At 36.4% G+C, this 15098-nt stretch overlaps 1 protein-coding gene across 1 annotated transcript in view; it reads right to left on the bottom strand.

Moving 5' to 3' along the window:
• The window catches only part of dmxl2 (Dmx-like 2), a 103731-nt gene that overhangs the window by 20727 nt on the left and 67906 nt on the right, over nt 1-15098 (bottom strand). Inside the window, 6 exon segments of the mRNA XM_073851102.1 lie at nt 2507-2593; nt 5624-5741; nt 5831-6032; nt 6124-6209; nt 7974-8107; nt 8314-8507. Coding sequence (XP_073707203.1) covers nt 2507-2593; nt 5624-5741; nt 5831-6032; nt 6124-6209; nt 7974-8107; nt 8314-8507 — 821 coding nt within the window.

Raw genomic sequence — 15098 nt, 5'->3', positions numbered from 1 at the left:
TTGCTTTATCTATCTAAAAATGCTCTTTTTCTTTAAACCTAGCCAAAAAAACATATGCGTTGACTGTGAAACACAGACTTTATATGCATTTATGGTGTAATTATGACATTTCGTGTCAATCCTTGTTCATATTTACTGCAAACAATGCGCTGTCACTTTAATTCTGCGCGTGCAGCACAGACTCGATGCGGAAATGATCTCTGCACTGCTGCAGACGCACCGCTCCTGGAACGCACTGCCAGACTGCAACCGTGCACAGCTTGAACGCTTTAATGCGTTAAAATGAGCACGGAAAAAAATACACACTGCAAACAGAGATATGTGAAGCTGGCATTATGTGTGTGCGCTTAGAGTGTGCATGAGCATCTCCAGGAGATCACACGAGTGCTAAATGAATGTTAAACACTAGAAATTATTTAAAAAAGAAATGCAATTTATAAACTTTAGTGACGATGCGTCACTGCCTCTATTGTGCAAGTAACAATCCCTGTGTCAACTGTGCAGCTTGCTTATAGTCAGACGCAATGTGCTGATTGGAAGTCATTTGCAAACTTTGAAAGAGAAAGAGAGAGAGCGCGTCATTCACTCGCGATGTTTGCGAAATGATGTCTCACAAAAGGTTTTCAAATTACTTTCTAAGATATTTAACTAAGAAATTTGAATTGTACCTCACCTACAGCATTATAATTGTTTTACCAGTGCCAAACAGAGACTGAGAAAGTGCCGCTGCATGTCGTGACAAACCTCTAACATCAGCTTTAGATGTCTTTATGAGATCAGCCTTTTTAGAGACCGCTGATCAAAGCGATTATCGGCCGATAGTGATCGGTAGATGATCAATCGGCGCACCCGTACAAAAAAAACGAAGGTACGGTTTACAAAATCTGAGCGCATGTATTGGAAATTGGTTTAAGTCGATTTGTTAAGTAAGGGATAATGTACAGGCAGCCGGTAGTTATCGCAGAAATAAGCCCCGACGCGAAGCGGAGGGTCTTGTATCACACTGAAGGGGCTTATTTCGCGATAACTACAGGCTGCCTGTACATTATCCCGCTTATTACACGGCTACTTGCCACATAAGGAAAAAAACTGGACATGAATATGAATTTGAAACCTTTTATTGGCATATTTGTTTTAAATTAACATTTTTATCCTTCCGCCAAACGATATAGTACCACGTGACTAACATTCAAACTATGTACGTTAGGTTAGTAAGACAATTTAAATAGATTAATGTCGAAATTTTCCATTGTTAATTGTGGTTGTCCAGTGTTTGTCACAAGATGGCGCCAAACGGTAATCTTTGTTGGCACGGAGGGATTTTAAACATACAAGTAGTACCGGCTATGCGTTATTACTTTGGAGCGGTGATTATTTGAAAAGAACGAACCTGCAAATGTCTCAACTGACCAATCAGAATCAAGCATTCCAAAGAGCCGTGTAATAAACCGAGAGAACAGTTTCAGTTTAAGAGTTTTTCTTCTACAGGTGACGTCCCGGGCTCCGCATTAATGTAATCAGTTAGACACAAAATAACTGAGTTGAAACACGTTATTAGCTCTTTAAACGCAAATCTTCCATTAAGAAAAACACTTCTAACAAATAGCTTTGAGACAGACAGACAGACAGACATTTAAGACATACAAAGTATTACTAATTGAACAGCAGATGAGGACATAAAATGTTATTTGAAAAGAAAATCGTTTTAAAATCATAAAGGGGTCATCGGATGCCCATTTTCCACAAGTTGATATGATCCGTTAGGGTCTTAATGAGAAGTCTGTAACATACTTTAATTAAAATTTCTCAATGGTAGTGTAAAAGCACTCTTTTTACCTTGTCAAAACCAGCCCTTTTTAAAACGAGCTATTCTGTTGCATGTTCCTTTAAATGCTAATGAGCTCTGCTCGCCCCGCCCCTCTCTCCCATGGGATGACGAGCCGTAATGTTTACTTTAGCCGCATTGAGCCACGTTTAGCTGCATAAAGATGCATAAAAAACCCTTATACTCTGCTGTGGGTTGTTGATCGGGATCGGACCTTTCCTTCCAAAAATGAAAGTAATCTTAATCCTCTGCATCTCCAGTGGCTCAGATGTCGGGAGTAAATGACGACTGCTATGTTTATTATTACATCCAACACACAGAACACCTCAATCGCTCAATTAGAGTCTTCCTCTGCACCTGAGTCACACAATGGAGATCGGAGTCGGACTGTTTCAGCTCGATGAGGGCGGAGCTAAGGTAAGGCTCTCATGTCAATCAACTATCGTAGGAGGGGCCTCTGTCTGTGTGACATCACACCCACAAGTAGCTGAGAATGACTTGATTTTAAAAAGGGCATATTACTTTATCCACTGGGTGTATTTTTATCATTGTAGGGTGGTTGTGTACACAAACTGCCAACACACATTAATGTTCAAACAACATGTAAAAGTGAGTTTTGCATCCGATGACCCCTTTAAATCTTTTACAGTGTGCACAGACAGTAGACAGAAATGGCCTTACCTTGTTAATGGCAAATGCCATGATGATGTCAGATTCCTTATGGATGATTTTGGCTTTGCCTCCAGGGTAACCCATATCGGCCTCCACCTGGTACACACATACACAAACACACATTGGCATTAGTATGATCTGCTGCACCGCTGTTGCTAAAATTATTGCCTGATCACATCCACACACAGCGGCAAGAGCAGGAAGTTTGCTAACATGCAGTCGAGACCATGTACACACCTCCTCAGAGGGCAAAACACCAATTAATCACAGTTATTACTTGATCTGCTAAACATGGTGTCAGAAGCAGAATCCGGTCTGATTGGTTAACCGCTTTCAGTGCCGTCGGCGGTTAGTGAGGAAGAGCAGTGCTGAGCCAGACGAGTTAGGGGATGTGAGGAAAGAAATGTGTGTGTTTGTGAGGTCACAGCAGGTTAACAGAGGATAGAAGCCCAAAGCTTTGAGAGGGTTTCACAGAGAGACGATTCCCATTCTGTGTCTTAGTACCTTGTTGGTTTTTCGAGCTCCAGTAACGCAGTTTTGTATGAGGTGGTCCACATGATCTAAATACTACATAACACACACCACACCACAACACACACACACATTAACAAACACACATGGGGCACAGCACAAAACACATGCACGAGTGACAAAGAGATGGAGAAAAACAAATTAAATAATATAGACCAAAATAAATCTCAGTTGAAAATCTGACAGAGAGAGAGATGGTATTGAGATAACATGCAGTGTTGGGGGTAAAGTTAGGCAATAATATTACTTTTTCCAACTAGTAAAGTAACGCATTACTTTTGAATTGACGAGAAAATATCTGAGTTACTTTTCCCCTCATTTATTGACTAAAAGCTCTCCTGTCCTCATGTTGAGAGAAATTGTGAGTAAGATGTTACTTTAGTTCTAGAATAAATGTGAACATGCATTAATTCATCTCACTCACTAAAAAACAGATACAGTGTTCTTCAAAATGAATAAAAACACTGAAATTCAACGCAAAACCTGCAATAATTAAATATGTTAAATAATACAAATATCCTTTATGTATTAAATCCCATTATATTAATTGATGTCTTTGCTGCCGACCTTCGATGATCCAATTCATCCATACTAATAAGCGAAAATTTATTACTGAAGAGTTGACATTTGTTCTTCTGCGGTCTACTGTACAGACGTCAATTTACTTTTCTCTAAGCCTGAGGCTTCTACATTTGACAAAAATAGAATATATTAAAAACGAACAAGCAAGCCCTGCCCAGATTTAAAAAGTAACGCAAAAGTAACATAACGCATTACTTTCCATAAAAAGTAACTATGTAACATAAAATGCATGCATTACTTTTAAAAGTAACTTTCCCCAACACTAACAACACTAATAACATGCACATTCCAGCGTCTGTGTCAGTACTTACCCTTTAACATAAGAGATGACTACTTATTACAGTTCTAGATTCATTTTATAAAAATCTTGATTCATAGAACACACTGCTTCTCTTTAAGTTCCTCCAAATCTTTAATAACAAATTTAAAACTAATGTCTTATAATCATTTTATGCTAGCCCCGGTAGGGTTACTCCACCTCAAAATGAAAATTTTGTCATTAATCACTTACACCCATGTTGTTCCAAGCCTGCAAAAGCTTTGTTCAACGTCGGAACACAATTTAAGATATTTTGGATAAGCTTTGTGGCTGTCCCATTGACTGGTTTTCTGTTTTGCACTTTCTCTCTCAAAGTTATGGATGTGGCGGTTAGCAGAAATAAGTTAATGCAACCTCTTATTTACATAAGCTGCTTGGTTTGTATTTTTTTTTTTAAATGTATATAACTATGTCTAATACATAATTTAAGTTATATTGCATACCTGTCGCTGGCATAATAATGACTCTTTTCAAATGCAGGGTTCCTAGACATTTTCCATTTTAAAATCCCATACCTTCCCAGACTCAAATTTCCAAACCTCTCAGTAGATTTTTGAACTATATTTAACAATATTGGTTCATGTATTATTTTCAGCTTTATATTTGGTATAATAGTCATCTGTAAAAACTTTTTGTTTCAGGTTTTATTTTCTGACAACATAAACAGACCCTAAAATAAATGTTAATAACAATAAATACAGACTTTTGCATGCACACAAAACATTTTTGTGAAACTATTCACTTGCGCATGGATATTTTTGCAATTTCTAGTTTTATATAACCTATTTCCTTTGTGCATCACTGCCATCCTACTATGAATAAAGAAAGAGCATGGATGCACATGAATTAATAAAATTGGGCTTTCCTTATGGTAGTACCTCTAATATCAAGGTACTAATGTCCAATTTACAGTTATCTGCGGCGGCAGAAAAAACATGAAATGGCCTAACGGCATAATATGGCTGTGTGCATTGCCCTATTCGTCAAGTTTTAAGGTCTAAATTCAAAAATGAGTGGTATAGTAAAAATACAGTAAAAATGTAGGACAATTTTGAAGTTGAAGACAAAAACGAGATGTGAGTTTTTCAACATACCCTTACTGTACTGACCCGGATCACATAGACTAAGCATGCGCATGTCAGAGACGAGACAAGATGAGCATTTGAGGTTAAATAGTATATAAATTGTCAATTTGTTTCGCTAGATAAGACCTATCTTCCTCGGCTGGGATCGTTTAGAGCCCTTTGAAGCTGCGTTTACACTGCATCTTGGAAGTTCAAACTTGGGGGCACCATACATATGCATTATATGGAGACAAATCTTGAAATGTTTTCATCAAAAAAATCATACATTTCTTTACGACTGAAGAAAGACAGACATGAACATCTTGGATGACAAGGGGGCGAGTACATTATCTGTACATTTTTGTCCTGGAAGTGAACTAATCTTTTAATGTTTGTCAAAAAACAGTAGGTAATTCAGCCAGGAATTTTTACGCAGATAGTACGAGAAAAAAAAAAAAACAACATTCTGGATTCAGACGGCAATAAAATCACAGATTATCCCCTTTAAATGGTTAAAAAACAGCTTATGTCCCAATGAGAAACAAGAGTAGATTTGGTATACCTCACTCTGTGTTCTTTAGAAATCTCTCCTGCCCAATTTATTCTGTCACCACTGTGTTCTGTAGTTACCTCACTCTGCTTCCTTTTCTTTGTGAAGATGTATCGAATCAAAGTCTCCTGGAGCACCTCCTGTTTCACCAGAAAATGCCACAGACGGCGAGCAGGGAAGGAGAAGTGGTGCTTTGACCTGAAGAGAAATAAAACACATGAACAGTTGCCCATTTACGTAAATCTTTAGAAATGTGGTTTAATTGTAATTTTTAGCAGCAAACTGACTTGAACGGTGTGTTATCAGGCTCTAGCATGGCTTTGTGTCGGAGTATAGCCGGTCCTCCACCAGCACTCAGGTCCGTGGGGTAGGTGTTGATGTAGTTTGGTGGAGGTCCGTCAAATTTGTTCATTTTTTCCAGGAGAATCTGTTCCCAGTTTTCCAGTGTCTTAAGCACAGCATTGGCCAGGGGAGACGTCACTGGCAGCTCTAAGATGACACAAAGGAAACGGAAGTCAATTGTTTAGTTTACCTTTTGACAGTTTGAGCATGTTAGAGTACATTTCTACCAATCGTGCACCTGTGAAGTCCAGGCCTGTCAGGGGAAGGAAGGTCTTGACATTGTGCAGGGCAAGTTTGACCATCACTAAGCGGATCAGAGACCAACTGCAAAGACACAAACACATATAAACATGCTTTAGTCTACACACTGATATGATGACAAGATGCATGTGTATTCTGGTGCACACAGGACCAATGTCTTTCACTAAACACCAAAGTTATTGTAGTTTATATGTGATGCGATCTAGGAAAACCCAACACATGGTGAAATATGACCTTTTTTAGGTTTTGATATCACATGAAAGCTAATCACTATTTTTCCTGCACTAAACAAGTGCATTTTGCCAAGATATTTTCAGAGATTGTAGACAAGATGTTACATAACAATAATTTAATGAAAACCTAATTTTAACCAAAAAACTGACCTTTGACTAGGGCTGATCGATTATGTCAAAAATCATAATCATGATTGTTTAACACGATCATGAGTGGGTCCGGAACTTTATATGATTGATTAATTTAAAGACACCAATACAAAAAAAAAAAAAAAAAAGATAGAAATAAAAGTTTTTTTTTTTTTTTTTTTTTAATTAATGTAATTAATTGAATGTAAAAAAAAAAAAAAAACGTCTTCACTGTAAGAATTAAATATGATTTGTTTCTTATAAAAACTACAATAGTCCCTCCGTCAAGAGCAGTGAGTGATTTCGTCTTTGTCTTTTGTTGTTTGATGAACATTAAGCACAGAGACGACAGAAGGAATATTACTTCTGGCCGTTTTAAGAGCTGCACAGATCCAATATACTGTTACACCGATTTTCATTCTCATTAATTTCAGACATGAGTTAAAGTTTAACACAAATAATCACCAAATGCTGCATTTTGACATATATTTGCATGTATTTGAGCGTTCAGGCATACATCTTAAGCTAAACATTGACTTTTGCACAACATCCGACGGGTTTTTCCAGATCGCATTGCATATTAATATAAAAGGTAGTTTTTAGCAGAATTTTTTTAACTTTATCCATCAATGAAAAGAATGAATTTACTAATAATGGACCTCAATCATTAAATGCAAGTAGAATGCACATATCGTTCAGAAGTTACACGATTAGTTTACTTCCAGAACAAAAAGTTAAAGATATTCTCACGCCCTTGTCATCCAAGATGTTCATGTCTTTCTTTCCTCAGTCGTAAAGAAATTATGTTTTTTGAGGATTTCTCTCCATATAGTGGACTTCTATGGTGCCCCAAGTTTGAACTTCCAAAATGCAGTTTAAATGCAGCTTCAAAGGACTCGATCCCAGCCGAGGAAGAAGAGTCTTATCTAGCGAAACGATCAGCTGTTTTCTAAACAAATTGACAATTTATATAATTTTTAACCTCAAATGCTCATTTTGTCTGTGTGATCCGTGTCAACACAGTTAGGATATGCAGAAAAACTCCCATCATGTTTTCTTCCCCAACTTCAAAATCGTCCTACATCACTGTTTTACCTTTTTTCTAAAGGGCGTTTGATCTTCTTTTTATGTTCACTTTGTAAACACTGGGTCGGTACTTCTGCAGCGATGGAGGGCGATTTGAGCAAAGTTGAGAAAGAAAACGAGATGTTTTTCGACATACCCTAACTGTATTGACCCGGATTACACAGACAAGATATAAATTGTATATAAAATCATTTCGCTAGATAAGACCCTTCTTCCTCGGCCGGGATCGTTTAGAGTCCTCTGAAGCTGCATTTAAACTTCATTTTCGAAATTCAAACTCAAGGGCACCATAGAAGTCCACTATATGGAGAGAAATCCTGAAATGTACATTTTTGGTTGAATTTTCTGCTCAACTCTCATTCTGATGTTACAATCTCACCTGTAGGAGTTTGGATCAGAGTGTTCTGTCATCTGTGTGTCTGAGAGGAAGGCATCATCATCATCCTCATCGTCACTACCACCGCTCTCATCTGAATCATACAGCGCCCCGCTGTCAGACAGAGGAAGGAAAGGCTGGAGGAAACAATGGGACAGACACTTGGGTAAGTGATTTTCAGATTTATGAACTGATGCATATGTCCAAACACACCTCTACGATTTTGCATCTATAATGGATGCATGCTTAGAACGCAAAAAATAGCTTGTTTTCGTATGCACTCTGCACATGTGTTTCATAAATCAGTTTTTCCTGTGTAAATAAGCAGTAGACATGGTCTCACTTTGGCCACAAAGTAATCCCACATGCTGAGCTCGGGTGGAATGAACTTTTCCTTATAGGTGGGCCGCTCTACAGGGACGGGTGGAGGTGTGGCTGGAGTCTCTTTAACGGGACGTCCAGGAACAAGCATGCGCATGTTAAACCTGCGCCGCTGTCGGTCCACATCCTCCGCAGGAGGGGTTGGAGGAGGTAATGCTGCGGAAGAGAGAGAAATAAAGAGTGAGCGACACGTACAGTACCTATAAAGCAAGAAAAGGAGAAAGAGGTACATTTGGGATGGCATACTAACTACTATTTTAGGAAAAGACAGTAGTATGCAATATGCAGAATACTGAAACCCACAATGCAATGCACTTCACATTCTGTTTCAAATTCCACAAATGAATCTGAAGCAATATCTACTGCCAATTTTAATGCAATCTCTTTCTTGACAAAATTATATTAAAAATGCTAAATAATGCATTTTTATTTTCAAGATGATAGGTGACTGCCACTTGCTGACTCCTAGCAGCAAGTATAAACTGCGAAGAATGTAGTAAGCAGTAAGCATAGGGGTAGGCGATATGGCAAAAATAGATCACGATTTTTTTCGGAAATCACAATTTTATCACGATTCGTTGTCATGTTGGTTTTACTCTTTTGTGAAACCACATTACACAATATACATTACAAATAAACATGATACAAACAAAACAAACAGTGCTTTATTTTTCAGGTATAGGTGTATTTAGCAGCAGCATTCGATACATTTAACAAATATGAAAAGTGAAACTATATCCTTGTACACTATACATCAATTGTACATTGATTCTTATTAAAGCAACTGTATTGAACTTCTTCAGTCAAAGAGGAGTGAGTGATTTTTCTCTTTGCGTTTTGTTGTTTTTTTAACATAGAAAATTAATAAAAAATAGTGTCTCAATTCTGTCCTTTATACCATCCTTTACTCACTCTCAGGTTGTTGTGAATCTGAATAAGTTTCTTTTTTTTCTGTTAAACATTATCTATTTGATCATTTCTATTATTAAATTCAGTGTGGACCAGCTATGTTTGGTTACCCACATTTTTCAAAACATCTTATTTTGTGTTTAGCACAAGAAATAAATTCATACAAGTTTGGGACAACATGTGAGTGAGTAAATAATAACAGAATTACAATTTTGAGGTGAACTATGCCTTTAATGACAAGCAGCAGCGTGTTTAGTACAATTAGTCTGCTGTCCCTTTAAGAGCTGCACGCATCTAATATACAGACTTGTGTCCATTTTACTCTCAAATGTTTACTTTCACTTTAGACATAAGCAACTGTATTTATATGTACACCTTGTGTGTTTTAACAGTATTAGCGGAATCAGATTAGGCGCTTTTAGTGTGTGCATGCTCTGTAAAAGTGCATGCATGTCAGAACTGCATGCATATGAAATGTTTAACTGCCAAAGCTTTAAAGCAAATAATGTACTTTTGTGATTGTGAATAAGTGCAGTGTCCTGTGAGTGTAACACTGATCTGAATGTATGTTGCGTTGTACAGTATATTGAGACGGAGGCGCCAGAACAGCTGACAGAACAGCATGATACTACGATGTTTCTCTAAAAGCAGATTTGAGACATTTTTATCATCCACCTTTAAAAACTGTCATATCGCACACCCCTAAGTAAGCAGTATTCCAAACACAGCCAGAGAGGTAAAATATTTTGAAAATGTGAATAAAGTCATGCCAATAAACAGAGAAGAAAGAGAGAGAAACTATGAAAAGAATCCAGTCTGAACACAAACTGATCCTAAAATGAAAACATGACCATGATTAAACATTTCTACTGTTAACAGGCGGATCATTTGATTGAGCTTGACAGTAGGTTGTGCAGCTGGTTCATGGGTAATAAAGCCGAGAGGGTCCCTGTGATCTTACAGAGCATTCGGCATGATATCAAGCGGCTCACACGCATTCACACGACACAGCGCACCGTCAAGAAAACAAACCTTCCCCGTTATCCTCTGTCACTTCATCAGGTGCAACTAAATAACAGATACAATAACGTGTTTAATCATTTGAAAGTACACTTAGTTTTCTATGTGAGTTGCTATTTAAATTTCACAAGCCATAAATACGCAAATACAACATCACTGTTGGTGAAAGAAATAAAATGTGGTTCAGTTAGGACCTGATGTCCAATTCTGATTTATTGCCTATATCCATTTTTTTTGGTTGTCCGTTTATCAGATTCATGCGTTTACACTTGTCATACCATCTTAAACACTGCATGCATTGTTGACGTTTACCTCCTTAACACGTGTTTCCTCCTGAGAATAATATGTGATCAGTGCTGATCAAACGAGTCAAAATTAACAAATTGAAAAAAAAAAGATGCATGATTTGTAGGACTACGCTACACCCGTTTGAAGTCGATAGAGTCAGCAAAGCTGATTATGAGAAAGAAACGTTTTCCTCCAGTTCTTTTCGTATTAATAATCACAATACAGCATTTTTTTTATTTTATCTTTGCTGTTACAAAAATAGATAGAAAAACAGTATAACAAATAGCCTAGAAAGAAACAAAAGAATGCATTACCTTTATCTGTTTACAAAACTCATGTGCGAAAAACAAATACTCAAATGTGTTTATTAGAAATAAATTGCAAAAGCAGATTAAAGAAGTGCAGCGAGTGATTCTCTCTTCTCTTTTATGCTAGATTAACATTAATGAGACAGACTACTGTACAGATATACTGTAATGCACGAATCAAGTATAAATATCATGTTACACAGATGTTTTTCCCCAACAGTTCCCCACGCGTTCACTTAAGACAGAAAAAGTTATGTTTGCGTGAATACTGAATTATTTTTTTATTCTGTGTATGTGTGTATTTATTGGGCTGTGAGTCAGTGCGAGAATCAAGCAGAAAAAAAAAGTAATCCTCTCAGTAAATGTACAAACAAAGAAACTTTTTTTTTTTTGTACAATTCTTATTTCTTAGTTGCAACAGTGCGGGTGAATAACGGCGCTCTCTCTTTCTCTTTCAAAGTGCGGAAATGACTTCTATCTAAATCTAGAAGTAAATGCAAAAGTACAAAGCACTGAATAATGTGTTGCTTATATTTATTGTGTTTAAACTCATCTATGAAAGATTACTGTACTGTGCAAAAAAAACGAATCCCAATGCTGAAAAAGCATTTTCAATAACAATGTTTGGATCTGAAATCAAAATAATGGATAAATGTGTTTGTGAATATCAGACTTGTGCTGATAATTGCACAATTCCACAAAAAAAAAAAAAAGATCAAACATTTAGGTGAGATAAATATATATTCTTGAAAAATGAAATGAGAAATGCTCCACTCCACCACTCAAAAAAAAAATAAAAAAAATAAAAAAAATTAAATGCCTAAAAATAATCCTAACTGGAGTTTCACTATAAATAATTCTACATGATAAAAAGGCTTTAAAAAGATTGATATCGGTGGATCGGCAGACACTGCTTCCCATGATGGGCCTCAAAAATCCTGAACGGAGAACCTCTATTTACCATTACTGATGAGATGCTACCTGAGTCCTATTTAACAAACCCACAGAAACACACAAATAACGAGAGAGATGCTTCAAACCAAAAGTTTTCATTTTTCAAACATATAAAAATCTCCTCTCTTCAGGTGTTTGGTGCAAGGGTCTTTCTCTCTAGGGCATCTCATAAGCATGTAAAGGACGTTTTGATTCTGATGGAGTGGAATGTTTATCTCCAATGTAAGGGAGGATACATCTGAAGAGAAGAATCGCCTGAAAGTCATGTTCAAAGAGAAATTCCCACAGTAGGAGTCTGCGGGTGTTAGTATGTGTGGGGGGTTTTATTTTGAAACAAAGAGCTGATAGGGAGAACACAGACAGATTAATGTACTGTGTTGATCATCAAAGGATCTTCTCTTTGAGTGCTGCCAGACAACACCTTGACAAAAAGCCAAGGGCCAACAACTATGAAAACAAAATCCTAATCACTGGGTTATTTAAGGTTGTTTTATGAATGTGATCCTTGTATGTGACACCAGTTTAACTATGTTTAAAAACACTACATTTTGGATTTACAGACCATTAAAACAGTCAGTATACAACATTTCCCAGTGTCTCAGTGAATTACCCAAGACTTGAGTGGAATAAGATTAATAAATGTATGTATGTTATTGTTTCAAAAATAAAATTTTAAATACAGAAATGTTAAATGATTGAAATAAAATATACTTTAAAAATGAAACAAATCTGCCAGTAGGTGGCAGCAAGTCACTGATTTAATTACTGAATCATTCATTCATTTGATTCGTTCGAACGGCTGATTCATTCAGGAAAAAAGCAAGTGACTGTCTTTAATTATTTGGCTTGTTTCAGACCATTTTTGACGACGAAATAGAGCAAAACACAAAATTCAATTATAATCAATGAAAGCTCTCTACACTGCACAATCAATCTGATATTTACACTCTCTCTACACTTTGTTTATGAAAGGATTCATGAGATATGTCTGTGATACATTACTTAATGTTGCAAAAACACGTAGGAACCTTTGAAGCTCCCCTCAGAGCAAACACAAGTAGTATCCAGTCACAAATGCAAGGCCTGACATTAGCGGACAGGAGGGAATAATATGGATTTTTTTCCAGAAAACTTCTTGCACAAAATAAAAAGTACTTTTAAGGTCATGTATCTATATATGTACATTTTCAAAAACATATACATTTTAATCCCCTCAAAAATTGTGAAAAATATATTGTTTTCTGTCTGTTCTAAGCTTTTTTCCAAATTATGGAGTGACAAAATGAGATACCCAAAATTCCCTCTTTAAAAACATTTGACTCTAATATGTGACCCTGGACCACAAAACCAGTCATAAGGTAAAATTTTTACAAAACTGAGATGTATACAACATATGAAATCTCAATAAATAAGCTTTCTATTGATGTATGGTTTGTTAGGATAGGACAATATTTGGCTGAGATGCATCTATTTGAAAATCTGGAATCTGAGGGTGCAAAAAAATCAAAATACTGAGAAAATCTAAATTTTTACTAATCAAAAATTACATTTTGATATGTTTACAGTAGGAATTTTACAAAAAATCTTAATGGAACATGATCTTTACTTAATTTCCTAATGATTTTTGGCATAAAAGAAAAATCAATAATTTTGACACATACAATGTATTTTTGGCTTTTGCTACAAATATACCCCAGCGACTTAAGACTGGTTTTGTGGTCCAGGGTCACAAATGTCAAAAAAATAAACAAGAATTTTTAAGACTTCATCCAGTGTTTAGATTTTTGTACTAGACATGTATGCAAATTAGGGCATATTTCATTTGCATATTTATATCTAACATTTTAGAAAACTTGTAATACAAACATTTTCGCAATTATGAATGTAATCAATCAACTGGGTAAGTGAGTTCATTTGTTTACCCTATTCATCTGCAGCATCTCGCCTTAAATTTAGTTTGAATATATTTTTTTAAAAGTCTTAGAAATATTTAGATTTCTAGTCTTCATTTTCAATCATGAAAGAATCGTGATCTCCAATTTGTTAAAAAAAATTGATTTTCAATTGATCCAGAATCATGCAGCTTTAGTTTACATGTTTATTACAGCATGTAATTTATTAAAATAGAAGTTTAATTTCATAAAGTACAAGTTTATATCAAAACGCACATGCATTTTGTGATTTTCAGTTGAATACAATGCTGTTTTTCCCTATATATTTCATCATTGAGGATTTCTTTAAAAAGGTATAAAATTCTCGTCTCGTTCTCTAAACCCAGTTTCATGTCTCATCCTATCTCGTGGGATAAGTGTCTCGTCACTCTTAATAATCATATTGGCTCCACTAAAAGGTCTCATCAGTTCAGACAGAAAGAGAACAGAACAATCTCTGAATGTTGACCTCAGACAGCTGGTGTGCACCTGAGCCTGAGGCACTGACTGCATCTCTACACACAGAGAGAAAATCGTCTGACTCACACACACACACACACACACACACACACACCTAGACTGGAGTTTACCCTGTTAGTGTTTCAATGTAGCATTTGTGGGACACCTGACATTGAGTTAAATTGGACAGGAATGCTAAGGGGTAAAAACAGAACAGAGAGACGAGTGGAAGGAGTGTGTGTACCTGATGTATTCTCAGACTGGAGCTCTGTCTGCCTGACTGACTCCAAATTGGCTGTGATGGTCACACACACAAACACATATGAGATGATGAGATGAAAATGAGAGACAAAAGCAAAATATGCATACAAACTCAAAAAAGGCTGGATGAAAACACACACACAGCAAATAAAACAAAGAAATAACTAATGAAATGTAACGCATGAGAAAGAACAAACATCACCGCACACACTCGCAGCAAACATCACCTCTCCACACACCAACACTGCGGTCATCTACAATATATGGGTAACGCTAATAAGGCGCCATTAGTTAACATTAATGCATTGACTCTAATATATGTAGTGTTCACGGTTAGTTAATCTTTGTTAGTATTAGCTAATAAAATACAATGGCAGGCGCTCTGATTTTAGTCTGTGAGGCAGGGAACAGCACTGGAAAGATCTCCCACACTGCAAAAAATGCTTTTCTTATTTAGATTTGTTGTCTCGTTTCCAGCCAGAATATCTAAAAATTCTTAAACCAAGAAGGATTTTCTAAATGAGGAAAACTGTTGTCTTGTTTTCAGAAAAATACGTTTTGCTTGAAACAAGCTGAATAATCTGCCAATGGGGTAAGAAAAATAATCGTGTTTTCTG

Source organism: Garra rufa, chromosome 11, assembly GCF_049309525.1.
Source record: "Garra rufa chromosome 11, GarRuf1.0, whole genome shotgun sequence".
NCBI lineage: Eukaryota > Metazoa > Chordata > Actinopteri > Cypriniformes > Cyprinidae > Garra > Garra rufa.
The sequence above is the reverse complement of the archived record's forward strand: the minus strand, read 5'-3'. Positions and strand labels throughout refer to the sequence as shown.